General features: G+C 43.0%; 1 protein-coding gene across 1 annotated transcript in view; it reads left to right on the top strand.

Annotated features, from left to right (window-relative positions):
• The window catches only part of ARHGEF12 (Rho guanine nucleotide exchange factor (GEF) 12), a 43,497-nt gene that overhangs the window by 13,338 nt on the left and 3,895 nt on the right, over positions 1 to 26,264 (top strand). The window contains exons 8-37 of the mRNA XM_009994607.1: positions 149 to 226; positions 712 to 831; positions 1,464 to 1,598; positions 2,606 to 2,677; positions 3,401 to 3,493; positions 4,095 to 4,205; positions 4,670 to 4,768; positions 5,315 to 5,357; positions 5,703 to 5,808; positions 6,876 to 7,013; positions 7,471 to 7,503; positions 8,218 to 8,332; positions 9,386 to 9,491; positions 10,176 to 10,388; positions 10,812 to 10,941; positions 11,241 to 11,276; positions 11,903 to 12,057; positions 13,010 to 13,156; positions 14,020 to 14,105; positions 15,557 to 15,682; positions 16,502 to 16,616; positions 19,098 to 19,198; positions 19,794 to 19,868; positions 21,050 to 21,125; positions 21,519 to 21,686; positions 22,191 to 22,278; positions 22,958 to 23,050; positions 23,164 to 23,240; positions 23,623 to 23,850; positions 25,139 to 25,621. Of these exons, the coding sequence (XP_009992909.1) occupies positions 149 to 226; positions 712 to 831; positions 1,464 to 1,598; positions 2,606 to 2,677; positions 3,401 to 3,493; positions 4,095 to 4,205; positions 4,670 to 4,768; positions 5,315 to 5,357; positions 5,703 to 5,808; positions 6,876 to 7,013; positions 7,471 to 7,503; positions 8,218 to 8,332; positions 9,386 to 9,491; positions 10,176 to 10,388; positions 10,812 to 10,941; positions 11,241 to 11,276; positions 11,903 to 12,057; positions 13,010 to 13,156; positions 14,020 to 14,105; positions 15,557 to 15,682; positions 16,502 to 16,616; positions 19,098 to 19,198; positions 19,794 to 19,868; positions 21,050 to 21,125; positions 21,519 to 21,686; positions 22,191 to 22,278; positions 22,958 to 23,050; positions 23,164 to 23,240; positions 23,623 to 23,850; positions 25,139 to 25,621 (3,646 nt within the window). The remainder of the gene's footprint in view (positions 1 to 148; positions 227 to 711; positions 832 to 1,463; positions 1,599 to 2,605; positions 2,678 to 3,400; positions 3,494 to 4,094; positions 4,206 to 4,669; positions 4,769 to 5,314; positions 5,358 to 5,702; positions 5,809 to 6,875; positions 7,014 to 7,470; positions 7,504 to 8,217; positions 8,333 to 9,385; positions 9,492 to 10,175; positions 10,389 to 10,811; positions 10,942 to 11,240; positions 11,277 to 11,902; positions 12,058 to 13,009; positions 13,157 to 14,019; positions 14,106 to 15,556; positions 15,683 to 16,501; positions 16,617 to 19,097; positions 19,199 to 19,793; positions 19,869 to 21,049; positions 21,126 to 21,518; positions 21,687 to 22,190; positions 22,279 to 22,957; positions 23,051 to 23,163; positions 23,241 to 23,622; positions 23,851 to 25,138; positions 25,622 to 26,264) is intronic.

The raw sequence follows: 26,264 nt of genomic DNA on the forward strand, positions 1-26,264 counted from the left end.
GCATAGGATAGATTCAGAAGCTTGATTTGCTTCTTGTAGGGCTCTTCAGAGTCCATACTTAGGAATCAGGTGGGCATATCCATTTTCCTTGTCTTTCTTCCCAACTCCATTAAAAAAATGCAACCTTTAAGCTCTCTGTGTTTTCTAGGAGGAGAATAATATTGTCCACAACCAGAAGGTGGAGATTCTGAGAAAGATGCTGCAGAAAGAGCAGGAGAGGCTGCAGGTACTGGAATTGCAGGAGTCTGGGAGGAAATAAAACATGGGTTATTGAACCCCTCTGTGGTAGCATCTTCACCATTCCCTTGTGTTTCAGCTCAGCTTCTCTATACACCTGCCCAACACCATAGATCTAGTCCCTTTCTACTGATCAGCTCTTAAGTTTGTAATCCTGGGCAGGGTCAGAAAAAAATGTGTGGGAGCTTTCTGAAGTGGAAATGTACACATCTGTCAGTCTGATCTGATCCTTGAGCAAGGAAGCATCTTGGACTCTGTGAGACTTCAGTAAACCTCTAGAATGGGGTGATTTTCATATGGCACAGGGAAGAGAGGGGAGCTGTGTAAAGTAGACATTCTGCAGCATCTGCTTTGTAGTTGTGCAGATGTGCTGGTTATTATCTCAAGTGTGTACATGAAATCAGTAGCAGGCTGTAGTTCTAAGCTTTGGTATTGAGGAGATACTGAGTGAAAGCTCCTAAAATTCTTTTTCAGTCTCTGCAAGAAGAATATAGTCGATCACCCACCCCACGACTGCTCAAGGAGATCCAGGAAACAAAGAAGCACATTCCTCAGTTGCAGGAGCAGTTGTCCAAAGCCACAGGCTGCGCTCAGGTAACAGAATGTCTCAGCCTTCTTTTCTCTGGCATGTTTGGTGAAAATTCTTGAGGGATGATGGTCTTCTGGGCCAGCAGGAGTTCCCTGCCCTGCTCTGCTGTGCTTGTATAGGCAAACTGCACCCTCTAGAGTTGAGAGTTGTCATTAAGCTTGCAGAGCCTAATTAGGCTTGCAGGGTCAAGCAATTTACTGCAATGTCAGTAAATTAAATAGAATTGAAATTGGACTTTCAAACCATCTGTGAAAAACTGTGTTTCAACCAGCAAGTGAAAGCTGTGATGTGTTCATTTGTCTGTCAATACAACTTAAAAGAAGCCTGTGAACTCATTCTTACTGTGGAGAATCAGTAACTGGAAGTTTAAAAAAAAGCTTTGCTTTTACTTATGAAACAAAAATAAATAAATGTAAGTGGTATTATTTTTCCACTTTTCCCTCTGTCAATAATATCCTAAGTCCTGAAAACTTGATCTGTTGTCTTCTCATAGGCAGTACAGCCTTTTTTCTAGGTTCATGAAGCAAGTTCTATAAATAATGTGAACTGAGTTTTAAAACAGCTAACGTTTCAGGATCGTCTCTTGAAACATCCTCCTTGCTCTGTGCTGCCTCCCAATGCACTTTTATCTTTTTAGGATGGAGTCTTGTCCTCCAGGTCTGTGACAGAATCTCTGCAAATCAGTGAAGTGGAGGCAGAGAGTGGGGATTGTGTGAGCAAACTGGATTACAGTGGTGACAGCCCCTCGCGACCCAACAGTGACATTGCTGATGTGAGTCTGGAACAGCTCAATGACTTTGGTTCTCGACCTGTTGGATTTGGTTTTCTTGTGTGCATTCTGTGTTGTCCAGTGTATCATCAGGATGTGCTCTTCCTCAGTAGTGTGACTTGAATAGGCTTCCCAGTACACACCAAAAGTATTTCGCTGAGGAAGCATGCTCTCTTGGACTTCCCTTTGGGACTGGGAAAGAAATAGTGTGGGTTTGGGGGTTTTATCCAGGATTGTATTTTCTTGGCACAATCCCTGTTAGCAGATGAAGATAGATGGATGCCAGGATCTTTCTCAGAACTTGAGAGATGCCAATGAGAGCATCTTAAAAAAGAGTATGGTGATGTTCCCACTGCAGTAGCTGTTTCTTAGGTACAGTCAGTGGAAAACTTGCTGTGAAAGTAGGGAAGCCTTAACTACTCCTAAAGAAGCTTCAATTATTGCCAACAGTGAAGTCCTTTAGTCTGTTCACTCATGAGTTACCAACCTGTGTCCTCTGTGGTCTTCCTATTGGAGTGTCTTAGCACCTAATCCTTGATTAAGTCATGACCTGATTAGTGCAGAGGAACTGAGGCTCTGTACTTGGGGTTTGGCCTAAGTTTGTTGTTTAATTGAAGGTTGTGGGAGTGAAATTTGTAGTAGCAGTTTGAATTGAAAGGAAGGTAGGTTAGATACACCTCCAAAGTGTGAACATACATTGAAACTCCAGAAAACTCCAGAAACTCCAACTCCAGATCTGACTGAATATTACTCATGTTTCTATATAATAAATGCAGAGCAAAATGAAGCTACTCAGTGTAACTTTCTTATCAGAACTGCTGATTTTGGTTTGGTTTTTGGACGGTGCACATAGGTCACACATTGTAGTTGGGTTGTTCATACCTCAGCTTAACAGTTCACTTTGTGAGAAAGGAGAAGTTTTGGCTGTTGTGGCTGAAAATCTCACTCTGTAGTTCTTGTTTTCCTGGCTTTGCTGGTGCTGACTAGGACTGAACTTCCTTCTTTCCCAGAGTCCTCGCAGTGGCCTGAAGGAGCGGATGTATCCAGATGAGAGCCCAGAAAAGACTGAGCTTCAAGATACTGTGAGTACAAATCTTGAAGTGTGACACCAGTCCATTAAAACCTGGCTGTTTTCCCCTTTTTTCCTAGATGAAGTTTGCAATTAAAATTGTGCAGGGATGTTTAATTAGCTCAGTAAATTTTTATGGAGCTTAAGAGTAGGCCCAGCTAGAGGTAAGAAATACATGCTCAGCAGTAAAACAAGTGGACCTAAAATAGGTAGAGCAAGATTGTATTCCTGAAGTACAGCAGTAAATGAAACTGCCTTTGTCAGGGATGGCCTCAAGAGCAGCTGAAAGTGGAAGACAGCAGAAAGTACAGACCTGTCTGAATGTATTACTGTCTTCCATAGGATGATTTCTGATGTCGTTTTCCACTCGTCTGCTTGACTTTCCAAAGTCATATTTCTCCATTTGTACTAAGATGGCACTTGTCATATGCCACATGCTTAGTGTGCTCCTGTCTGTAGATGGTGCAGTTGGTTTTGAATCATCTCATTTAATGCTCTTTAATTTAATGTTCTGAGTGCTTGGAACCTGGGAGAAGCATTCCTAAGGGGATCTCACAACTGCAGACTTGGACAAGGTTGAGTAAAGACACGTGGGTTTACACTGAGTTTTGAGAAGAATAAAAATAATAGTAGCATCTCTGACTGGTGAAGAAGGTTTCCTTTGTCAAGAGAGTAATAACATTGTATTTCTTCCCCTCCCTTCCCCTTCTCTTCTTTTACTCCTAACTCACCTCAGGATTCCCAGTCCAGTGTTGGAAGTCCATTATCCCGAGTGGGGCCTCAGATCATTGGAGCAGAGGATGATGACTTTGACACTGAACAGGAGCAGGTGAGCATGACTTAGCCTCAGCCACTCCTGTTTCCCCTTAACCCAAACTGTGTTCCTCTGTGCCTAAACTCCAAGTGCTCCAAGACTTGTTTATGAATTGTGTGGGGAATTAAGAATTAGAGAAAGCAATTCTTATTACAGCTGATCTTGCCAAATAAAAGCACTTGAGGAGTTGATGACAATATGACACCTTTGATTCTTTCTGGTACTGTTCCTTTCTTCTCCTAACTTCAAACTTCCTAGAAATTTATTGGCCTTATTAATTTTCTTTTGCTTAATGAGATTCTGTTAAGTTCTGCATATTGCCACAGCAGTATAGCTGCTGCAGCTTTTGACATATTTATTCTCAGCTTTTTGAGCTGCTCTTTGCTTGAATTATGTTTCATTATATTGTACTGTGTGTTCTGGAGAGTATTTAAAAGAAGTGTTTCTATTGTAAGCTCTTCCTGGGATGTTACAATGGCATTGCAAAGGTTCTGGAATCGGTCAGTTTTTACTCTAATTAAACAAATGAGGTGCTAAGCTATTGGAACAAAGCTTCTTGGTTTTTCTCACTGTAGCTTTCTTGAATAATTAAAAGAGTTTCCATGTGTGTCTGCAGATTAATGGACAATGCAGCTGTTTCCAAAACATTGAGCTCCTGAAGTCTCGCCCAGCTCACCTAGCTGTTCTGCTGCATCATGTAGTGTCCCAGTTTGATCCTGCAGCACTGGTAAGATGTTCTCCAGTTCTTTCCCTGGCCCAAATTGGTAACTTTCATCACAGTGTTCCAGGATCTCCTTGTTCTTGTGTAGCATTGTCAGTGACATGGCTGGATCAGCAAGTAGAGATGGAGATCCTGTGCAGGCAGGAGACCATTTCAGATAAATGAATAAATTAATGATAAATGAAGAGAACTCATTTAGAAATAAGTATATAGCTCTTGAAAGCACTTAATTCCACCCTGAGGTGGTAGGATTAGCTGTCTCCAGGGAAAACAGTCCCTCCTGCCTTTCCCTTCCCTGCTGATTGCCAGGCAGCCTAGCTGAAGTTACCTGAGCAATCCTGAAGGTAGCTGGGAAGAGTTTCAGGCAATAAGTGCTGAATTCCTTGAAGTATTTGAAAGAAAACTGGGAGTTTGGGGTGTTAGAAGAGTTGTCATAGTCACTCAGTGTCTTCCCCTCCTGTTTCCCACAGTTGTGCTACCTTTACACAGACTTGTACAAGCAGACCAACTCCAAAGAGACTCGGCGTGTCTTCCTGGAGTTCTACCAGTTCTTCTTGGACCGAGCTGCAGTAAGTCCCACTCATTTCTCTCCCCTTCCAACATATCTAGGAAGCTGACTTTTACCTTTCTCTCCTCTCCTCAACTGGAAGAAAAGGAAGGAGTGATTAAGTCCTCCAAAATAAAAGGGATTTTGTTCCAATGTCACCAGTGAATATGAAAAAATGAATGGTTCATAGTTACCAGATGCCTGGTAACTCCATAAATTGTGGGCACATGTGTTGTCTGATAGGAGAAATAATTTTGTTGTCTGTAATGATTGTATTTTAGTTAAGAATTGCTGCATGTATTGATGTGGCTATGGCAAGGGTTGGGAAATTTTAGGTGTCTGTTGGAAAACTTCTGTAGTCTCATGAACTGGACTACCAGAGCAGCAGAGGCTTGTACCACATGTTTAGATGAAATAATCCTTGTGTAATGCAATATATATTCAGGATGGGAGTCTCCACCATCAGGTGCTCAGGCTGTATGATTTTAGCTTTTAAGGGGGTTTTCTTATAGGTTTTGTACTGTGTGTTTTATAAGGGTGATACAAAAGGCTTTGTTTTCTTTTGCAGCATCTAAAAGTTCCAGTTCCAGATGAAATCTCCTTAGAACTAGGTAAGGTGCTCTTGCCTTGGGCTCTATCTCTGCAGTCTGAGGCAGTCCAAGCAAGTTTCTGAAATGCATTTGGGGTTACTTCAAACCTGGTGTCATGAGGCAAATAAATGTGTGCTCTGGTACCAGTGTAGGTGGTGGGAACCACCAGCCTCCTTGGCATGTACATTTTTTGGTGTGATTTGACCAAAGCTGCTTACACATAATGCACTGAAGTGCATATTATCAGCAAGACAAAGGCACAAGGGGGCTCTGGGATGGGTTGGAGGATACATGTGAGTTAACTTGATTCTGAGGTGGGGAGGAATGTTCTCAAAATAATAACCTATGAACTTTTCTGAATCACAGAGAGAAGAAGGCCAGAACTCATTCCTGAAGAGCTTCATCGCCAGTTTATACAAACTATGCAAGATAAAGTCTGTCCAGAAGTTCAAAAGAATCTGGAAGATTTCAGGTAACAACAAACTGCCTGTGTTGTATCCCCTTAATTCATACCTGCCCTCAGTCAACATGTCCAGTACAGGGCAAGTCCAAACTGGAGGGACATAGTGTCTGAGAAATCCTGGACAAAACAGGAAGATACCACTGGTGAGGGCCTTCAGGGTCACCCTGTGACCAATCCTTGAATATTTTTTGGCACTGTGTTGCAAGTAATCAGTTACAGGTTCAATTTTAGAGCTTGAATGCTTCATTCCTTGAAGCTATTTGAGGCAATTTCAGAATATTGTTACTTAGGTGGTGTTATATAAATCCTTCTTACTAATTGTGTTTATAATCAGCTTAGATCTTTTTTTTTCCTTCTCCTTTTTTCTTTCCCTCTCCCCTTTTGGCACAGAATAATCCACTTTAGAAAGCTGTCATGGGCATATAGTAGCATTTGATAATTAATATGCCTTTTCAGGTGGAGTCATAAGAGCTCTGTGCCAACGTGAGACATTATACCAAGACAAGCGTTCAAAAATGTCTCAATTCAAGTAGATGCTTCAAATATACAGGCTGGGATGCTGCAAAAAGAGGAGCTGCTTTATCTCTACCCTTGCAATGGCTGCCTCCATACCAATACCATAGAGTCATGGAATGATTAAGGTTGAGAGGGACCTGAAAGATGATCCAGATCCAACCCCCTGCATGGGCAGGGACACCTCCCACCAGCCCAGGCTGCTCCAAGCCCCATCCAACCTGCCCTTCAACACTGCCAGGGATGGGGCAGCCACAGCTTCCCTGGGCAACCTGGGCCAGGCTCTCACCACCCTCACACTCCTGAAATTCCTCCTCATGTCTCACCTCAATCTCCACAGTTTCATCCTTTTTTTTCATACAACTTCACCCCTCCAGGGCCATCTCAGCTGTGTCCTACAGTGAGTGCAAACATTAGGGTGAAATGTCACGGCTTCTCTATTTTCATTCAGAAACCAGTAACAAAACCTGCTTGACATTTTGAATGTCAAGCTTGTCAATGCTTTGCCTTGTTTCATGTCAATATTCAGTATCAGGTGATGCTTCCCTCTCTCCATTTTTCAGGCAGAAACGTAGTATGGGATTGACCCTGGCAGAAGGAGAACTAACCAAGCTGGATGCAGAACGAGTTCGGGACCGGAATGCGGTGGAGAAGGAAAGAGCATGTGCAGAGCAGATTATTGCTAAAATTGAGGAAGTCTTGTGAGTATCAGCAAAGATAATTGTGAGGGTAAAACAGGTTTTATCCTGAACCTGACAACAGCAGAGCAAGGAATTGGGAACTAGAAGCAATTTGACATCACATTTCCACTGCCTCCGCTGTTTGATGTCAATATACGTGCAGTAACAATAGCCCAAAGTAAGCTGATAGGTGAGGTCCAGATGTCTTTTCAAGGAGGCTACTGTTCAGGTAGTGCTTCCACTGTCAGCTTGTGCATTATTAGATCAGAGTTCTGGTTTTCTTCTGAACCTGTAGCTTCAGAACCCATTATTTCTTTTCATGTGAGTTGAATCCAGTTTTTTCTAGCTGAACTTTTTTTTTTCACTGCCCCTTCTTCTCCCTGGACTTTCTAACATTCTAAAGGACATGCTCTGGGTGGTTATGACTGGGTTTTGACTGGGTTTTGAGCTTCCTTTTAAAGTACTTTCTTATTTTCAGGATGACGTCTCAGCCTTTGGAAGAAGACAAGAGGTAAGGGCAGTTGTGTGGGCTTAGTCTGGGAAGTAAGAACCCCTACTGCTGAGCAGAACAAGGCAGCCCTCTGCTGGCTGTAGCCTCAAGCTCTCACTTTTTAACTTCACTGGCATAATTCATTCACGTTCAGAGCATCAGCCTCTTGCTCTTAAACTCTTCCTACTCTGAAGTTCCTTGCCTTTGTTTCAGATGTGAAAAAGTTCCTGAGAGGTCATGTTTCTTTTGGTTTTGTTTCTATCTGGTTTAACATTCATTTTGTGTGTGCCTTGCTTCCTTCACTTTGTATGTATTCAACATCTGAGTAGCTTTTACTAGACTCTTTACAGCAACCCTACATTTTAATGTTACTTGTTTTTACTGGAACTCAAAACTGAAGTGTGACTTAAACATGTATGTAGTGTATTATTTTAGGACCTTCTGTGTAATTGTCAAAGTTTTAATTTGACCTCCTAGGCTGGTATACCTTTTATGTCTTCCATCTTGTTAACAAGAGGACAAATTCTAAATTGGTTGAGTCTTTCCCACTGTATGGGATAAGCATTTTTGTATTTAAAACAAAGCCAAGTTCTTTTAATCTAAAAATGGTTAATTCCTCAATAGAACCTTGGCATTTGACCTTTGTAATTTTCTTAACAAAATGCATTTTTTTCTAATACATTATTCTTTATCCTCCATCTTCTTTTGTCTATTTTTCTTGTATATTCCTGGCAGTTCCACAATGCAGTATGTGATTCTTACTTACATGAAGCACTTGGGAGTCAAAGTCAAAGAACCTCGGAACCTGGAGCAGAAGCGTGGCCGGATTGGTTTCTTGCCAAAGATCAAGGTAGTAATGGCCAGAGTGCATTTGTTTAAAGCTGGGGGCTTCACTAGAACTCAAAATCTACTTTTGGGTGACATATTAGAAGCTGGAATGATTTTTCAGTCTTCATTGCTGCATCAAGAGGGTCTGGGGTTACTGAGCTGCACAGAAAGCAATGGAGATTGGGTCTGGTTTCAGACATGAGAATTAGGAATGAGTTGCCTTCTTGCTTCCTCTATCTATGCCTGAATTCCAACTGCTTGGTGTGCACAGTTCTAGCCCTACTGAAGCATTGGGTGAGGAATGTTTCATCTAATACAACCTTGGATCACTTGAGGATGTCATTAAGGCTAATCAAGCTGTATGCTTTAGTTTTCTTCTTGAGAAACTTTCCCAAAATCTCATGCTTCATGATGCCCGAGAGCTGCTTTTCCTGCCACCCACACTTTTCCAGTTATGTAATGAATTTTTCCATCAAAACTCCCTCTCTGTGGGTGTGTTCAGTTGTCTCCCACAGAATGGGGGTGTATCTGGTCAGAGCAGCTCCTTTTTTTCCTCAACGTTGCAGCTTCCTTTGAAATGTTGAGGCTGTTCAGGAGCGATTCTGCTCTGACATTGCAAAAAGGTTAGATCATGCATTTGCAATCCCTATGAATTGGGAAGATAAGTTGTATTTCTCTCTCCCAGATCAGAGTCTGTGTGCTTGTGGGCATCAGGAGTCACAAAATATTGTGCCTTAGAGAAACAAGGTGCTACTGTTGGCTGTAAATGGGTCTTTTACCCTGTGGGGGAGAGCAGCTTTAAGCTCCTGCTAAGATAAAAACAGGCTGTGTGAGTTTTAGCTTGTAGCAGATTTATCTTTTAAGATGCTGTGGCTCCCTGCTGCTAACCTGGTATGCAGCAGTCACAGCCTGTCCACAGGCTTTGCCTCTCATGCTGCAGGATTTTGACCTCTCAAGAACTTGTTAGAAACAAAATTCTCCTGTACCAAAATCCTGCCTTTATAAACAATGTAAATAACTGAATTTGAAGAAGTGAGTGATCTGTTTGCTTTTCTTTGTTGTGTATTCACTGCAGCAAAGTATCAAGAAAGAGAAAGAAGGAGAGGAAAAAGGAAAGAGAAGAGGCTTTCCTAATATTCTGGGCCCACCAAGGAGACCGAGTCGACATGATAGCAGTGCAAGTATGTCAGACAAGGAGACAGATGTTCCCAACCAGTAGTCTGAGACCAGAAAAATCTCTGCTGTTTTTCCAAAATATGAGTCATAGAATTGTTGGGGTTGGAGGGGACCTTCAAAATCATCCAGATCCAACCCCCTGCATGGGCAGGGACACCTCCCACCAGCCCAGGCTGCTCCAAGCCCCATCCAACCTGCCCTTCAACACTGCCAGGGATGGGGCAGCCACAGCTTCCCTGGGCAACCTGGGCCAGGCTCTCACCACCCTCACACTCCACAATTCCCTCCTCATCTCTCGCCTCAATCGCCCTCTTCCAATTTTCATCCCTTCCCCCTTGTCCTCTCCCTCCCTGCCCTTGTCCCAAGCCCCTCCCCAGCTTTCCTGGAAGCCCCTTCAGGCCCTGGAAGGTGCTCTAAGGTCTCCCTGGAGCCTTCTCTTCTCCAGGCTGAACACCCCAACTCTCCCAGCCTGGCTCTAGAGCAGAGCTGCTTCAAGCCCTTGGATCATTCTTGCAGCCTCCTCTGGAGTCTGTCCTTCTTCTGTTGGAGAAATGGTAGTAAACTTTTCGAGTTTAAAACATGTTTTTGAAGACCCACAAACCTAATTCTGTCCTGAAATGCCTCTTCTTCTCATGATTGAAGACAGGTAAAAGCTCTTTCAGCAATGTAATGGTTGTGTGTCCCTCCAGTTGGCAGAGCCATGGAAATGCAGAAGCCCCGGCACACAAAGCACGTACCCACAGCTCCCTCTGTCAGCCCAGAGCCATCAGATACCAGCAAGATGCGCCAGAGTGGGTCCTCCAGTGAGGGCACAGATGCACCATACCCACCTGCCAACCCAATGTCTCCTTTGGCAGTGGGTCCCTTTTCCTCTCCAGAAGGAAGCAAGGAGAGTGAAACAGGTAGGAATGATTTAGGATAATGTTGGGACTGGGCTGTGCAAAGCACAGTTCTGATGCAACACACTCCACCGATTAGGAAATGTTTTCATGTCATTAGACATGATCTTCTTTGCTTTAGTCATCTTATCTGGTTTAGTCTCTGGTTCAAATTATGACACCATATCATGGCCAGAAATTGCTGTTACGTGGGTTCTGTCACCGTGGCATTGGATCAGCAAACAGGAAACAAAAAAAGCTGAGGTCTCAGGTGCCTGGTTTTGTAAGTTCAGTGTCACCTGGAAATGTTTGTCACTGGGATTTTTCTTAGCAACCTAGGAATTCAGTTCCTCTGGTTCTAAGCTGAAATGAGGCTGTGAATCAAGAGGCTGTGAAGTTCTCTGATTTGGTAAGGTTCTTGACATCTTGTATTTGCTGTCTGTTTAGGTTTGAAGCAGACTGGAGAAGCTCCACCTGCTAATGAGTGTGTGGATGGCACACCCCGCACACCTAATAACACCTTTGAATTCCCATGTCCTTTGGAAAACTTGCAGGAGGAGGACGGAGAATCAGAGAGGTGATTATGGTGCCCTGGTTGCTCGACCCTTGGAAGGGAGTGGATGTGACAATGGTGTTGAAGTTTAGTCTATAAAACTGTAATTTGAATTAAATTGAATTGGTAGGAGTAGGAAATGCTGATCTGTGTCTGCTACTGCAGTAGTACTAGAAAACTATGTTTGAGGAGGGGGGAGGCAGAGAGGTGGACAAAGTGTTCTAGTTGGGAGGTGAGCCTTTCCTGTGAAGTGATGCTGAATGTCTGAGTGGGGTGAAATTCTTGCATAAGCTGCCCTAATAATTCCTTTCCTTCTTTTGTAGAATGGTTGACATGGGAACACCAAAGCCTTTTCGAAAGTGAGTATGTCTGTGGATGTCTGAACTGCACTGAATTTGTTGAGCTTTTAATAGATGATCAAGTAGAAGGCAGAAGTGTTCATTGTTCTGAGCCAGGGCAATTGTCTGCATGATCTTTTCTCAAATCACACATGAATTGAGAGACTGGCACCCATGAATGGGATAGGTGGAGTAATTCATATGCAGATAAGCCCCTTGATCTGTGAGTGAAGGATAGTGATTGTTGTATCTGCTGATCTGAACTGATGGGTTAGGGAGGTGAGATTTCCACATGTTCTTTTTAACTGTAGGTTTCTGTTAGCTCTGGATCTGCAGGTCAATGGAGGAAAGAAATTGTAACCTGCCCTTTCACCGACTTGATATGTGACTTCACTCAAACTACTGTATCGTTAAAAGGAGGGTTATGGAAATATACTCTGAGAACAGCTATTTATTCTTGGTTGTTCTGTAAAGGGCATAATTAGAAAATGTGCCTGTAGGTTCAGACATCTGACAGCCTTCAGCTGCTGTGGAGAGCATATTCATCATGGTTTCCAACTGAAAGATATGCTCAAGATTTTCTTTTCTTTATTCTTTGCAATCATGCCAAATGGGAAGGATCTGACAGATGTTTTTTTCCATGTTAGGGTGGACAGTGTTGGTTTTGCAGATGTGCAAAGTGAAGATGAGCTGTATGATTTTGACATGGACATGGACCCTCCCAACTGGCAGCAACTTGTGAGCCGAGAAGTGTTGATGGGGCTGAAACCCTATGAAATCAAGCGCCAAGAAGTGATTAATGGTGAGATGGATATTTATTCCTAGCTCATCCAGCACAGAGTTGTCTGTCCTCTGGAGCTCTGAAGTTCTTAACATTTAAAACTAGGTCTTTCTTCACTGATGTCCTCAAAGTGCTGCTCATCTCCTACTTGTGGGTTTGCATATTTTGAGCATGTGAAACTCGTACTTCTTGATAAGTATCCTGAGATGCAACCAATCCAGTCCTTAGAGGAGAAATGAAGAACATTTAGTGATTTGACACTGAAAAGCATGTTTGCAGTATCATGTTCTATGAAAGAAAGCAAAAGGCACTGTCTAGAGCACTGGAAAGCACCTCCTGCAAATTGAAAGCTACTACCGAAGTTCATCATCAAAACTTCATCTCAATTTCAAGTCTCGCAATCCTGTGGAACACTCTGTGTGGCTATAGGAGCTGCTGAGAGCTCCCTGTTTGGGTTAAATTGTCAGTCATGAATCAACTGGATTCTTTGTTCTTTCAAACATGGAAATATTTGAAATAACCCTTTTCAGTGGTGCCCAGTGACAGGACAAGGGGCAATGGGCACAAACTGGAGCACAGGAGGTTTGACCTGAATATGGGAAAATCCTTCTGGACTCTGAGGGTGGCAGAGCCCTGGGACAGGCTGCCCAGGGAGGTTGTGGAGTCTCCATCCCTGCGGACATTCAAACCTGGACGTGTTCCTGTGGGATCTGCTCTAGGGGATCCTGCTCTGGCAGGGGGGTTGGACTAGATGATCTCCAAAGGTCTCTTCCAACCCTCACCCCTCTGACTGTGTAGCAGAGCATGTCTCCATTCTGGAGCAGTCTGGAATGTTAGCAAGCAAGGGCAGTGTTGATGAGGGAGACAGTTCATACTTCTGCCTTCTGTTTGCCTCACAGTTGGCCCCACACTGCCACACCTCCTTAAGTAGGTCATTACAATCCTGCTTTCCTCTCTCTCTCCCTCTCTCCAGAGTTGTTTTACACCGAGAGAGCTCACGTCCGCACGCTGAAGGTTCTGCACAACGTCTTCTACCAGCGTGTCACCCGGGAGGGCATCCTCAACTCCAGTGACAAACGGAAAATCTTCTCCAATCTGGAGGATATCCTTGGGCTTCATGGTAAGAGCAGCTCAGGGGCCTTTCAGCTTTGTACTCTCCACTGGAATCCTGGATACAAAGATGTGAAAAATTTAAGCAAGTGACCCTGAAACAAGAGGCAACCTCATGCAACACTTGAGATGAAAAAATACTCCAGCTGTTCTTCCTTCCACACACAGGTTTCCATTTCTGATTTAGAAAGATATTTTGATAAAGAATGCATCTGTCCAGTCTTTCAGATACTTGCTATTTTTTTAATCTGTGTCCACAGTCTCTCTCTTGCTGATTCATGCCCTGATAAAAGGAGCAGCACTTTGATGAATGGTCTTTATGGGTCAATGTTCACAATGATCCAACTGTTGCTGAGGAGAATATGAAAACAGATCTGCAAAGACTGATGTCTTGCAGGTGGTTTTGAAGGGTGACCCTTTTTAATTGTGTAGAGGAAGGACTGTCCAGGAACAGAACCTCAGCTCTGCCACTGAATAATCAGTTGCATAATTTTCTGCAGGTGGCTTGAAGTGTGTTGTACATTATTCCTATCTTTTTAAAAGGGAAGTGATGCTGAGCCTCAGAAAAGATAAGGCTGGAAAGAGTCTTAGGGGTCATTTGAAGAACAGCAAAGGAATTATGTAGCATTTTCTTAGGTATTCTACTAAATTTCTTATGGTCCAAAACAGTCTTATAACATTTGCTTAAATATTCTGCTAAATGTATTATGTTGCAGGACACTTTTCATTTTTTTAGCTTAATTCATTGGAATGATTGCAAACTTATTACAAAATAGCTTTTATTTTCAAATAAATGCTGAAAATGAAGAAATCTGAGCAATATTAATGAAATGTCCTCTTTTGTTTGTTTGTTTGTTTTTTTGTTTAATGAAGTTGCATTGAATGATCAGATGAAAGCTGTCCGGAAAAGGAATGAGACTTCTGTTATTGGCCAAATTGGGGAAGACTTGCTTTCCTGGGTAAAATCCTGTTTTGTTTTCTTGTACTTGAAAAGAATGTGTGGTAGGATGACAAACAGAGCCAGAGGTTAGTGAGGGTAGTTCTGAGCTAACAGGAGCTTGAAGGTCTTAGATGTGACATTTCTATGGAGCCGACACAGTGGCAGAGAAGGAGGGTCGAAGGAAAGAAGGAAGAACCTGCAGGATTTCCATTTGGCTAGAGGTAATAGTAATTTAAGGAGGAAAAAATAATCTTTCCATGATGTGTGGGTAGAGTGGAGAGGTGGTTTTGGAGGCATAAAGATGCGGGGTTTGAAAAAAGGTAATAGCACAATTTATTGCAATAACTTTGAAATCTAAGTCCTGTGTTTCCTGTGGTGCAGTTAAAAGATAGTTAAAAATACTGTTTTCCAGTCCTAGACTTCACATAGCTGAAGCTTGTCTGATTTATAGCACTGGTGCAGACTTCCTTTTTGAGTTCCAAATTACAGGAGCAGGAGTAATGCGATTGGGAAAAAAATACATTTTCTCTCAAGAATCTCCTCTTTTGTCATTTTTTTTCAAGGCTACTTAATGTAGGAGTGGGGATTGATCTGCTTGCTCTTCTCAGCTCCTCATGCAGAAATCTCATCTGTTCATTTGGTTGTTTGTTTTTTTTTTATATCTAGCTGTTTGTCTGGTATCCCAGAAAAAAAGGGAAGAAAATGAAAATCAGATGTGGCTGGTAAAGAAACAGATCCAGCTCTCCAGTTCTCTTGTGTGTTAGCTAAAAGCTAGGAAGTGCTTGCTAGAGCAAGCTAGGCCTTAAGTTAGTAGTTATTTGCCCTTGTGTGGTGTTCTGGCTAAGTGGCTAAGACAAAAACCCACAAGATCTGGTTCTCCAGAGTGAGTATTTTCAGCAGTGACTGTGCTGCTTCCCAGGCTGAGCAGCAGGGATGGGAAGAGCTGCAGTGACAGATGAACCATCTCTGTGGAACATCGCTCAGCCCTGCAGGTGGCTGCCATTTCCCCTAGCTGTGTTTTTGTAATGCTTTCATTGAGGAGATGTTGCATGATACTCTGGTGTTTAAGGCATGGTTGTCCCTGAGAAATAAGGTGACCTTTGGTCTTTGCTGACCAACAGTCCAGTAAATAATCCCTTGTCATTCATGTGAGTGCAGGTTTTTCTGTTCTCCTTGTGATTGACTGTGGAGATGTGGCACTGTGTTCTCCCTCTGAATCAGAAGTGTGTTTATGGAAGGGAATGGATGTGCTAGGGCTGGAGACAGGAGAACTGCAGAGTCTGAGGTGCAGAAAGGGTTCCTCAGTAGATTGGGAAAATGAAGCCTGAAAAGCAGGATGGAAATGACTTCACATATTTTGCCAGTGATTTTCCTTCCATGGCGAGACCAGTTCTGCCACGTGTCTGTTGCAAGTGGCACGTGCTGCTGTAGAGTTTATCTAAATTTGGCTTTCTTGGCTTTCTGGCACAGTTTAGTGGACCAGCAGAGGAGAAGCTGAAACATGCAACTGCCACGTTCTGCAGTAACCAGCCCTTTGCTCTAGAGGTCATCAAGTCCCGCCAGAAGAAGGACTCTCGCTTCCAGACTTTTGTGCAGGTGAATTTTATGCAAGGGTTTGAGCTGCCTGAGGATGTGGCTGGTGGCCAGCGCAGCATAATGAATGGTTGTAGATACAGTTATTATAATTAATGACATCATGTCTAACATTGTCTTCAGCCTGGGATAATTTCCAATAGTGTATTTATCTCTGCTAATCGTTTCTGGAGGGAGGAGTCTTTAATTCTGGGGAACACAGAATGTCCTGATAGAAGGCAGGAAAGCACTTGCTGTCCCAGGCAGGAGATGGCATCTCACTTGAGGTGGCAGTTTCCCAAGGATGAGTGGATACTTTTGTGGGGAAAATAGTGCAAAATCCTAGTGCAATTTTGATGCATGCCACAGGCAGAAGACAGTTAATATATACCTATTATTCTGCCTGCCAGGGAAGGGGCTTGAATACATGTGGCACTTGGAGGGAAGAACATTATCTTCATTACCACAAGCTGGGAAGAGCTCTGGTGATACAAGGGTTGAGGTTACAATGAAAAATGTACTGTAGGTTTGCTATAGCATGAAAGCCTAAACTGATGTCTTCCCTGCATGGCAGTGACTGAGATTGATTTGAGGTGGTACCAGGTCTCTGTGAAATAAGGAGGGAAGGAAGCTGCTGTTTAAGTGATGAGCCTTTCCTAGATGTAATTGCAAATGGAGAGGGAATGTGTTGTCTGAATGATAGATCTTGGCATTTCTTGTCTTGTAGTTAATTACTGGGAAGTGAAGTAATAGACTTTTATGTGATGAATAGATGTTACATGTTCAGGTAATTATAGTCTTAATAAAAATGACAAATGTTGTTATTGTGCTGTTTAATTTTAGGATGCTGAGAGCAATCCCCTGTGTCGCCGGCTGCAGCTGAAGGATATCATTCCTAAAGAGATGCAGAGGTTGACTAAGTACCCTCTGCTGCTGGATAACATTGCTAAGTACACAGGTAAAAGCCTTTCCACCAGGATCTGGGCATGCATCTCAGCAGGATTTTGAGGCAAATGTCATTTCAAAGCACGTGTTGAGGAACAGTTCAGTTTTACAGGTCACCCCACGCTTGCCTCCTGCACAGGAGGGCAGGCTAAAAACAAAACAAGCCAGTCTTTGTTTCTAAATTCCACTAATTTTTCTTCTTAGGGGGAAAAAAAAAAGGAAATGCAATGTGAAATAAGTGAAGGACAGTCTGCATTGGTTGTAGTGTGCACAGAGTGCAATGTCAGCATTTCAATGTAGTTTTGAAAATGTAGGGGAGGGCAGTGCTGAAATTCTGGAGATAAACCAACAGACTCTGCAGTGAAAGTGACTGGCAAAACAACTTGATTTGCCTTTCGTTTTTGAAGAAGGAAACGAGGAATCCCTGTCTGCTCTCCACTTCCTAGTTTGTTTCTTAATTTTACACTAATCCATTTCTAGTGGATTTTAATGATTATAACAACCAAACAGAAGTGAAGAAAATATTGTCTCTGCACCCTTATCTTTCTGCTTGTATGACAGTCTCTGATAATGTCAGTAGCTGGAATTATATTCAGAGGAAAAAGAACAGGGATCGTGTAACTCTCCCTTATTAAATGCTCTTAGCAACCAAATCTTGAGGAAATTATTGAGAGGCAAGTTGGATTTGTGCTATTGTTTTGAATACTCATTAGCATGCCTGTTCTTTCTGTGCTTTTCTAGATATATTTAGCAATCCTGAGGAATGAAATAACTAGAAAGAATTCAGTCACTGAAGATGCTACTCTATTTGTCTCAATAAATTGGTTTTCAATAATAATATACTCTGATAAACATATTTTTTCTTGGAATTCAGGACATTCAGATAGCTAAATCAACCTATTAAGAGAAAACCCATTTAAGTGAATTTCAATTTCTATGTAGATACATTTGAGAGAGAAAAAGAATAAGATCTTCAGTAACAGAAATCCCTAATTGTGCATTACTAACATAAAAATATGAAGAATGAAGAATCTAATAGAAACCAATCAGGTTGTGCCATTGCTTAAGCAAGCTTGGGTAGACATGGGGCATACTTGTGAGCAAGGAAATGGAAAAGGAAAATATTACAGAATCTAGGCAAAAATCATGTAGTGTGAAGGCTTATAAATCACCATGCTGCTTCCAGAAGAGAACAAAAAGCAGGTAATACAGAACAAATTGATTTTTTTTTTTTAAGGTCAGGGTTTTCTTGTTATCGACCCAGAGTGGATTGTTGTTTGGTTTTTGTTTGTTTGGTGTTTGTTTTTTTTAAACAATACTCTGTACTATTGGTTAAAAATTCCCAGTATTGGGGAACAATGTGTCCTCAGAGTGCAACCTGACCTGCATCCCAAAAGTCTGATACCAAGCAAGCTTCATAAAAATCTTAGATGTTATCAAGATAAGGTCAACTAAGAATTTGAAGGAGGTTGAACTTGGGGTGAAATACTTTCCTTCATAAGAAGCAGCAGCAGAATCTTGATCTTCCTCATGTGTTGAATCTCTAAAGCACTTCAGAACCTTTCCCTGTTCTTGCAGAGGGTGGAGTCTAGCTAGAATGTGTGAAATATATTTCCAGCATAACAGGCAAAAATATGATTAATAATACCACAAAATGCCTTTCTGGGTTTACTAGTTTTACCTGCTGCAGTGTAATTTCATTACTCATAAAAAAATACTGCATTTACAATTGATTCTAATCATAAGTAGATAATACTCCATCATCCTTGATGGACTTGTTTTTTTAGCTATCTGAGTTCTTAATAGTAGTGAGAATTGGTGGGGTCCACCATGTATGATTTAAGTGGCATTGACTGGAAAATCAACTCTTCTTTGCTCTTGCTGTGATAGGAGACTGGTATTTATGGTCAGGCTGCATCAGTGTAGCTAGAGAGACTTTCCCTAAGATGTTTGGATGGGAAAAATAACTATGTAACGCTTCATAATAAAAATATTTTGCATGGTATTTCTTTGTTTCTCTCTCTCATTCAAAAGAAATAAAGAAAAAGAACTGGGAGAGAGGCAAGAGCCAGTAATAGTCAGTTGCCAAATCTTGGGTCTGCAGGTAGCTGGAGGTGTGTGGTCTTCAGTATCTATCCCAGGACTCCTTTTGTACCATGATGGAGTCTTAGGAAACTCTTGATTTCTCAGAATACTTCTCAGATTGATGCTTGTGGAGTGAATTTTCACAAGCCCCTCAAGAAAGGGAGAGGAGGAAGGGCTGTGCTGTGCACAGTGACCATGAGAGGCTGGTGTCTTGTGCGGGGCAGAGGATTATTTCCTGTCCCAATTGGATTTTCATAATTTCCCCTTTGAAATGCAGTGCTTTTGTTGATAGGCTGTTCTGCGAATTCAAGTTCTTTTCCTCAAACTTGAGGTCAGCAAACTGCACTAGATTTCTGACTTTTTCAGCTTTTCTTGGAAAGCATCATTACATTTCCTTTTTCTGTTGCAGAACTGCCTGAAGAGAAAGAGAAGGTGAAGCAAGCAGCAGATCATTGTCGTCAGATCCTTAACCATGTGAACCAGGCTGTCAAAGAGTCTGAGAACAAGCAGGTAGCATCATAGAATCATGAGTCATGGAATAATTTGGGTTCAAGAGACCTTCAAGATCATTTAGATCCAAACCCTTGCATGGGCAGGGACACCTCCCACAAGCCCAGGCTGCTCCAAGCCCCATCCAACCTGCCCTTCAACACTGCCAGGGATGGGGCAGCCACAGCTTCCCTGGGCAACCTGGGCCAGGCTCTCACCACCCTCACACTCCACAATTCCCTCCTCATGTCTCACCTCCATCTCCCTCTTCCAGTTTTCATCCCTTCCCCCTTGTCCTCTCCCTCCCTGCCCTTGTCCCAAGTCCCTCCCCAGCTTTCCTGGAGCCCCTTCAGGCACTGGAAGGTGCTCTAAGCCTTCTCTTCTCCAGGCTGGACAACACCAAAGTTGGAGAAGAGAGTTGAAGGGCAGCAAGGTGTTTAACACACCTGGAGTGTCTCTACTAGTGACTTTATATTGTACTTAGAGACGTTTTGCCTGTAAGAAAAGGAATTTGGGAAGGCATTTGGGGATGTCTGAAAATATTCCTGACTGCCTGCTCTCTGAGGCTAGTGAGTTTTGCTAATGGAGGTGACCACCTTCACTGCCTTCCCTGCAGCACTTGGAAGATTATCAGCGTCGTCTCGACCTCTCCTACTTGAAGTCTGAGGATCCCATGATGGAGGAATTCAGGGTGAGTTCAGCAAAGCCATCTTTATGTAAATCATGATTGCAGCCCTGTTCAGCTGGTGGCTTTTTCTGCTACAGTCTTCTGATGTACAGTCAAATAGTACACAACATTATATATACACAAATATTATAGACAAATTAAAACCATTAGGCTCAGAAATTTGATTTTTGCTGCTTTCCTGAGGATCTCCATGGATGAAAGAACTTGGCTCTGCACATGAAGCTTGTCAGTGCTGTGAAACAAATCTTTGTCTGCAAGCTACTGTGCTTCTGTCTCATACAAGAAAGAGCTGCTGGATGATAGGCCTCATCATGGATAAGTATCCTTCATGATCACATCCATGTCTTAGCTGTGCTGTTGGAACTGGAACAGGCCTCAGAGAGCCATGAGGTGTAGCACTTAGTTGTGAAATTCTAATTCTTAATTACAGGGCACTTAGTTCTTAATTTTTGCCACCATTTGTGTCATGTATGTTCTCTGGTGTTTATTTATCACTGCCTTGCCTTCTCCAAAGTCAGCATGTACCCAAAGACATTTTTATATGCAGACCCCTCTATAAAGCTGTGTGCTGGAGCCTTCCACAAGGAAACTTGCAAGCATTTAGTGAGGAAATGAAGAACTTCCTGGCAGTTACAAAATCTTTCTGTCATTGATTGTAGACTCTGCAACTTGGAAGGAATGACTTGTGAAAATTGTCACTTCTTCTTGCCTGCAGATCTTAATGTCACAAGCAGTGAAATGACTGAGGAATCCATTGACATTCTAAAGTCCATCAGATCACTGGGATGATTTGTGTAGCAGTGTGTCTCTTGTAGGCACACTTGGCTTGCAGATTGAGTGCTGAGGCATTAACCACTTGTAGTCCTTGAACTGCAAGCTTTGTGTGGGATAATTGGAAAAATTCCCCCTAGGAGTCAGAGGACATCCTCATTCCTTAGTAGCTTGACTTGGTAGGAAAATTCTCTCTGTATGAGGGAGAGTGATAACAAACACCTCTCACAAGGTCCTGTTTTACAATCATTCCCTACTCCTGCTCCACATTTCTTTTTCCAGACTGGCTTTTGCTGCTCATCTCCAAACTGCAGTGCCTGTTGGAGCTTTCCCCCTGACATTCCCATGCTTTACCTCTGCTTCTACAGGGATTTCATAGTGCTCCTCTTTTTTCTTCTCTCCCCTGGTGACAGAATTTGGATCTAACAAAGAGAAAAATGCTCCATGAAGGTCCTCTGATTTGGAAGGTCAATCGTGACAAAACGATCGGTGAGTCTCGTTCCACCAGCTGAGCTGAAGTTTGTGTGTGTTTGTTGAGGAAGGGAAAGCATTTCTGCAGCTTCCAATGATGATTCCGGCTGCCACCTATAATAATGCCTGTGTGTTTCTCAGAGCTGATTAAATCATTCTTGTCAATTCTGAGGTGTGGTGGAGCATCATTAAGGCCATGCAGGGACACAGCAGTCAGTCATGAGATGAACCAGTTCCATCTGTATCTTGCTGCTGTGGTTCTGATGAGGAAGATTTGCAAGCTTTGCCTAGGATTGCATAGCACTGATTACTGCCTCTGCATGAGTAATCAAAAATGCAGCTTTTTTACTTTCTGCAGGGGTGTGAGAGAAAACTATGAATCTTTAACTCATTCTGAGTTGTTTGGTGCAGATCTCTACACTCTGCTTCTGGAGGACATTCTGGTGCTGTTGCAGAAACAAGATGATAAACTCATCCTGAAGTGTCACAGTAAAATCTTGGCATCCACAGCTGATAGTAAACACACCTTCAGTCCCATCATCAAACTGAACACTGTTCTGGTTCGACAGGTGGCAACAGGTCAGTGTCACCACTTGGGAAAGCAAGAGAGGAAGCCAAAAATGAAGATTAGCTCAGTTGAGGAGAGATGGTTTTGTCTAGAGTGCCAGAGCAGAACACAGGAAAAATGCGTAGGCTTAATTCTTGGTTGTCCAACATCCTGCTTTGTGTGTATGAGCTGTTAAACTTCTTTGCATCAGTAATAGGCATTGCTTGAGTTTTAAATAGGCTTCTAAATTAAAGTACTCTGATTGTATTAGTTGAAAGGTACTCTAGCAATTATTAGAAAGGAGAAAAGGAGAGATACATTTGTTTCAAAATTGCTTGGGTGGTAATGGCTCCTCTTTCAGGACTAATAGGCAGATTTCCTGGGAAGGGAAAGATGTTTTATATATTATAGGGTTCATCTCCTGAACTCTTCTTCCATTGTTGCTGGTTGGAGTCATGCCCAGTTGTAGGAATGTTCAGAAAAGCTGTGTGGGACAAGGCCTTTAGTTAAGCTCTTCCCTCCCTGTGTTGCTGCAGATAACAAAGCTTTCTTCGTCATCTCCATGTCAGAGAATGGTGCTCACATTTATGAACTGGTGGCACAGACTGTCTCAGAAAAGAATGTGTAAGTAACAGGTTCAGCTCCATCTGCTGCTTGATGTTTGAACCTGAGAGATCTTTTACATCTGCTTGATGGTGGGAACTGTGCGGGTGGCCGTGAATTACCTGAGCTGCTTCTCTATGCTGAGCTGAAAATACAGCTCTGTTGGACTATGTAGGAAATATCCAGGGATACTCTCTTTCAGGATCTAAAAAGCAGAGGGGAGGGTGTGCATGTATGTGTGTATACACACACACACACACACACACACATATATATATTACATTAGAAAAAAACCCCAAACACACACTCAGTGCTTCTGTTGTTTGTTGTCTGGCTCACTCCAACCCCTTTCCTGACCCCAAAAGTGCTTTTCTTTACCCTTGCAATTCTGGTTTTACATGACTGACTGCCACATACCTACCTTGAATAATGCTGCATCCTCATGCAGAACCAGTTGGCCAAGGTCCTGGCATTAATTTCCTTTTGCTGAAGAATATCCTGGTGAGCTGAATGTTATGCTGTGGTGCTTCACTTGTGGCTGCAAGGTGCTGCATTGACTATAGCAGAATTAAAAGCAATGAGATATTTCTCTTGATAAGAAAAGCAATAATAATATCAGCTGGGTTGAAAAGGTGTTAAATAAAGAAATATTCATTGTGCTTCATGCCTTGCATGTTCTTATTTGATGTTTCTACTGCAGGTGGCAGGACCTTATAGCTCAGATGGCAGGGACTGTAAAAATGGAGAGTACTAGAAGAGTGATTCCACTGCCACCACAGTCAGGACCTGGAGAGTAAGTAAAAGTAGCTGGAGGAAGGGCTGTTTTATCTTTTTTCAGTACCTCTTCTTCTGCTCAGAGATTGCCAGCACTGATTCTCCTGCAGGGATCCAGATACATGTGACTAGAGAGGAGCGTGAAGAAGAGGAGCACCAGAAGCTCAAGGAGCAGCATGACATTCCTGCCAGTAGTCTACAAAGTCCAGGTAAAACTGTGGTCTGGAGAAATGGGATCAGTAGATGAGCTACCTCAAGTGCAGACGTGCCAAGCCACATTCCTTCTAGACTGAGAATCTTCTGGTAGCTTTGACATTTTTCTGGAAAGGAATTCTTTCTTTACAAGTCATGTAGAGAAGTGAGGAGTGAGGCTGAAACTCCTAGAAATGTACCTCTTACTATTTCCATCTGTTTTATAAATTCCTGGGAAAGCTTCTTTTTCCTCCTGAGAAGAATTGGCCTTTTACCAAGCCTGTCCTCAGGAATTGTACTTTCTGCTGTTTTCAGAGATTTCTGTGTGTAGAGGTTTCTTCACTTAATCATCATATTTGACAAACTTGTTTAACCTGAATGCCTGTTTCTGTTCACTAGATAAAGATCTGGGACTTGAATCTCCCTTATTACTGAATGCTCAGTCTTCTTCACCCATCATGTCTGAAAAGTCCAAGGTAGAAAGTCTTCTTGTGGCAGAAAGACAGTTTGACAAAGTGCAGCAGGCAGAGCTGACTCTGAAAGATTCTTCTGCATGCTACGAGCACCCATCCTCCAGTTTACCTTCTGAATCAGAAGGGCAGTGGGCACTGGATGCACTGAGGAACTGTGAGTATCTGTGGGCAGAGTCTGGTGGGATGTGGTGGAGAGATGGGAATTGTTATGTCAACCATCTAAATCAATGAGCTAAAATAACATCTTAAAGCACATTTATATTACTTATTCATTTTCTCACAGCTGTAGATCATAGCACAGCAAAACAAAGTGGACCTGACAGCAAGGAATTCCAAGTTCTGAATTGATATACTGGCCCTTTCATTGGCTTTAGGGACCTCATTGTTTGTCCCATGTATAAAACAAAGGTCACAATGAGCTGTTACTCACTGCCCATGAAGTTCTTTGATGCCAAAATGATATTGCAGCCCTTTGTGCAGCGCCATAGCTAGTCAGCAGTGTTTTAGAAGACCATGCACTTGGCCTGTGAGATGATTTTCATAGCACTGGAGTAAAACAGGAGAGGTTGCAGAATATGATTTTGCATATCTGCAGTTGAGATGGCATATGTGGAAGCTTGACAAAGTCTGGGTCTTGGTGCTTGTTGTCAGAGACCAGTGATAAGATAACCTTAGTCTGTGAGTTATGGAAAGGTAGTACTGGTGACCTAGTATCTCAGGACTATTCAGAATTAAAGAAAATCCCATAAAGAGCAGCAGTGGGTCACTCACATTTTTACAAGATCCTTCCACTTGGATGAGGGACTCTTGTACTGTCTGAACTCACAGCTTTTCTTGAGTGAGCATCATATAATGAGCAGGAACAGTGTTCTTGTCCTTTTGGCAGCATCATATCTTTGTTTTGAACAATGTGTCCTTATTATGAAGTAGTTGGTTGGGATGATTTGAGAACCCAAAGGAATGTGGGTTGAAGTTCAAGCAAGCATAAATTTGCATGAAATTTTAGGGAAAATGTCTTCAATTTTTTTTTGATCTGGCATTTCAAGTTGAGTGGAATATTCTCAAGAATATTCTCAAGTTTCTCAGGTGGGAATCACCTATTACGGCCATAGGTTTTAGTTTGTCTGGGGGCATGGGTATTGGGCACTCACCTGTACTCCAGCTCACTTGCTGGATAATTTTAGTAGATGATACCTGGTTTTCCCTGAGCAAGATGGAACTTGTACTGACATGTTTGGTCTTGCTTGTAAAGTACAATGTTGGAGTTAAGGCTTCAGACCTTATGTATTTTATCTTCATCCCAGTTTTTCCTACCAAGAGTAATGAGAGGGCTGGCAGCTCTGAGGAACACCTTTTTGAAAGGGTGGCCTTTATGTCTAGCTTAATCACCATTAGGGAGGTTATGGTCTGTGAAGCCTGATGGATGTTCTCTCCACTTGCAGTGGGCTTGCTGAAACAGCTGCTGGTGCAGCAGCTTGGCTTTGCTGAGAAGGGGACCCTTGAAGACTGGCAACGCTTTCCCAGGTTCAGGACCATTTCTCAAGAAGCCCAAACAGAGAGTGAAAGTGAGCCTGGGCTGCAGCACTCTGACAGGAACAAATTTCACCAGCCTGGAGCAGACAGAACACTTCCCAGAACAGGGACTCAGGAATCCACAGCTGGTTATGGCCTCCGGACTTCAGCTGAGTCACCAGCGCCAGGAGATGCCATGCAGCTGGTCGGGAGAGACCCCGGGTCGAGTAGCAACTTAGCAATAGACCAGATGAATCTGGAGATCTCAGCCCCAGAGCTGGAAGGGGGGGTGGGTGCTGATGACAGTGGGGAGCATTTTTTTGATGCCCGAGAAGCTCACATTGATGAAAATCCATCTGAAGGTGAACTCATGGAAAGGAAGGAGGAAGAGGATGTGCAAATACGGATCTCAGGTGAGTGTGTTTCACAGAATCATAGAATGTTTGGGTTGGAAGGGCCCTGAAAGATCATCTAGATCCAACCCCCTGCATGGGCAGGGACCCCTCCCACCAGACCAGGTTGCTCCAAGCCCCATCCACCCTGCCCTTCAACACTGCCAGGGATGGGGCAGCCACAGCTTCCCTGGGCAACCTGGGCCAGGCTCTCACCACCCTCACAGCACAGAATTTCCTCCTCATGTCTCACCTCAATCTCCCCTCTTCCAGTTTTCATCCCTTCCCCCTTGTCCTCTCCCTCCCTGCCCTTGTCCCAGGCCCCTCCCCAGCTTTCCTGGAGCCCCTTCAGGCACTGGAAGGTGCTCTAAGGTCTCCCTGGAGCCTTCTGTTCTCCAGGCTGAACACCCCAACTCTCCCCGCCTGGCTCCAGAGCAGAGCTGCTCCGGCCCTTGGATCATCTCTGTGGCCTCCTCTGGAGTCTCTCCAGAAGCTCCAAGTTCTCCTTGTGTTGGGGACTCCAGAATTGGACACAGTGCTCCAGATTGGGCCTGGAGTGTTCATTTCCTCATTGCACAAGTCTTTCCACATCCACCCTTAGAGACTCAAGATCAGTTTTAAATAAAAGATCCTAAGGAGTATGTTTTCTCTCTTAATTACATGA

Source organism: Chaetura pelagica, unplaced genomic scaffold (genome assembly GCF_000747805.2).
Source record: "Chaetura pelagica isolate M959 unplaced genomic scaffold, ChaPel_1.0 scaffold583, whole genome shotgun sequence".
Lineage (NCBI taxonomy): Eukaryota > Metazoa > Chordata > Aves > Apodiformes > Apodidae > Chaetura > Chaetura pelagica.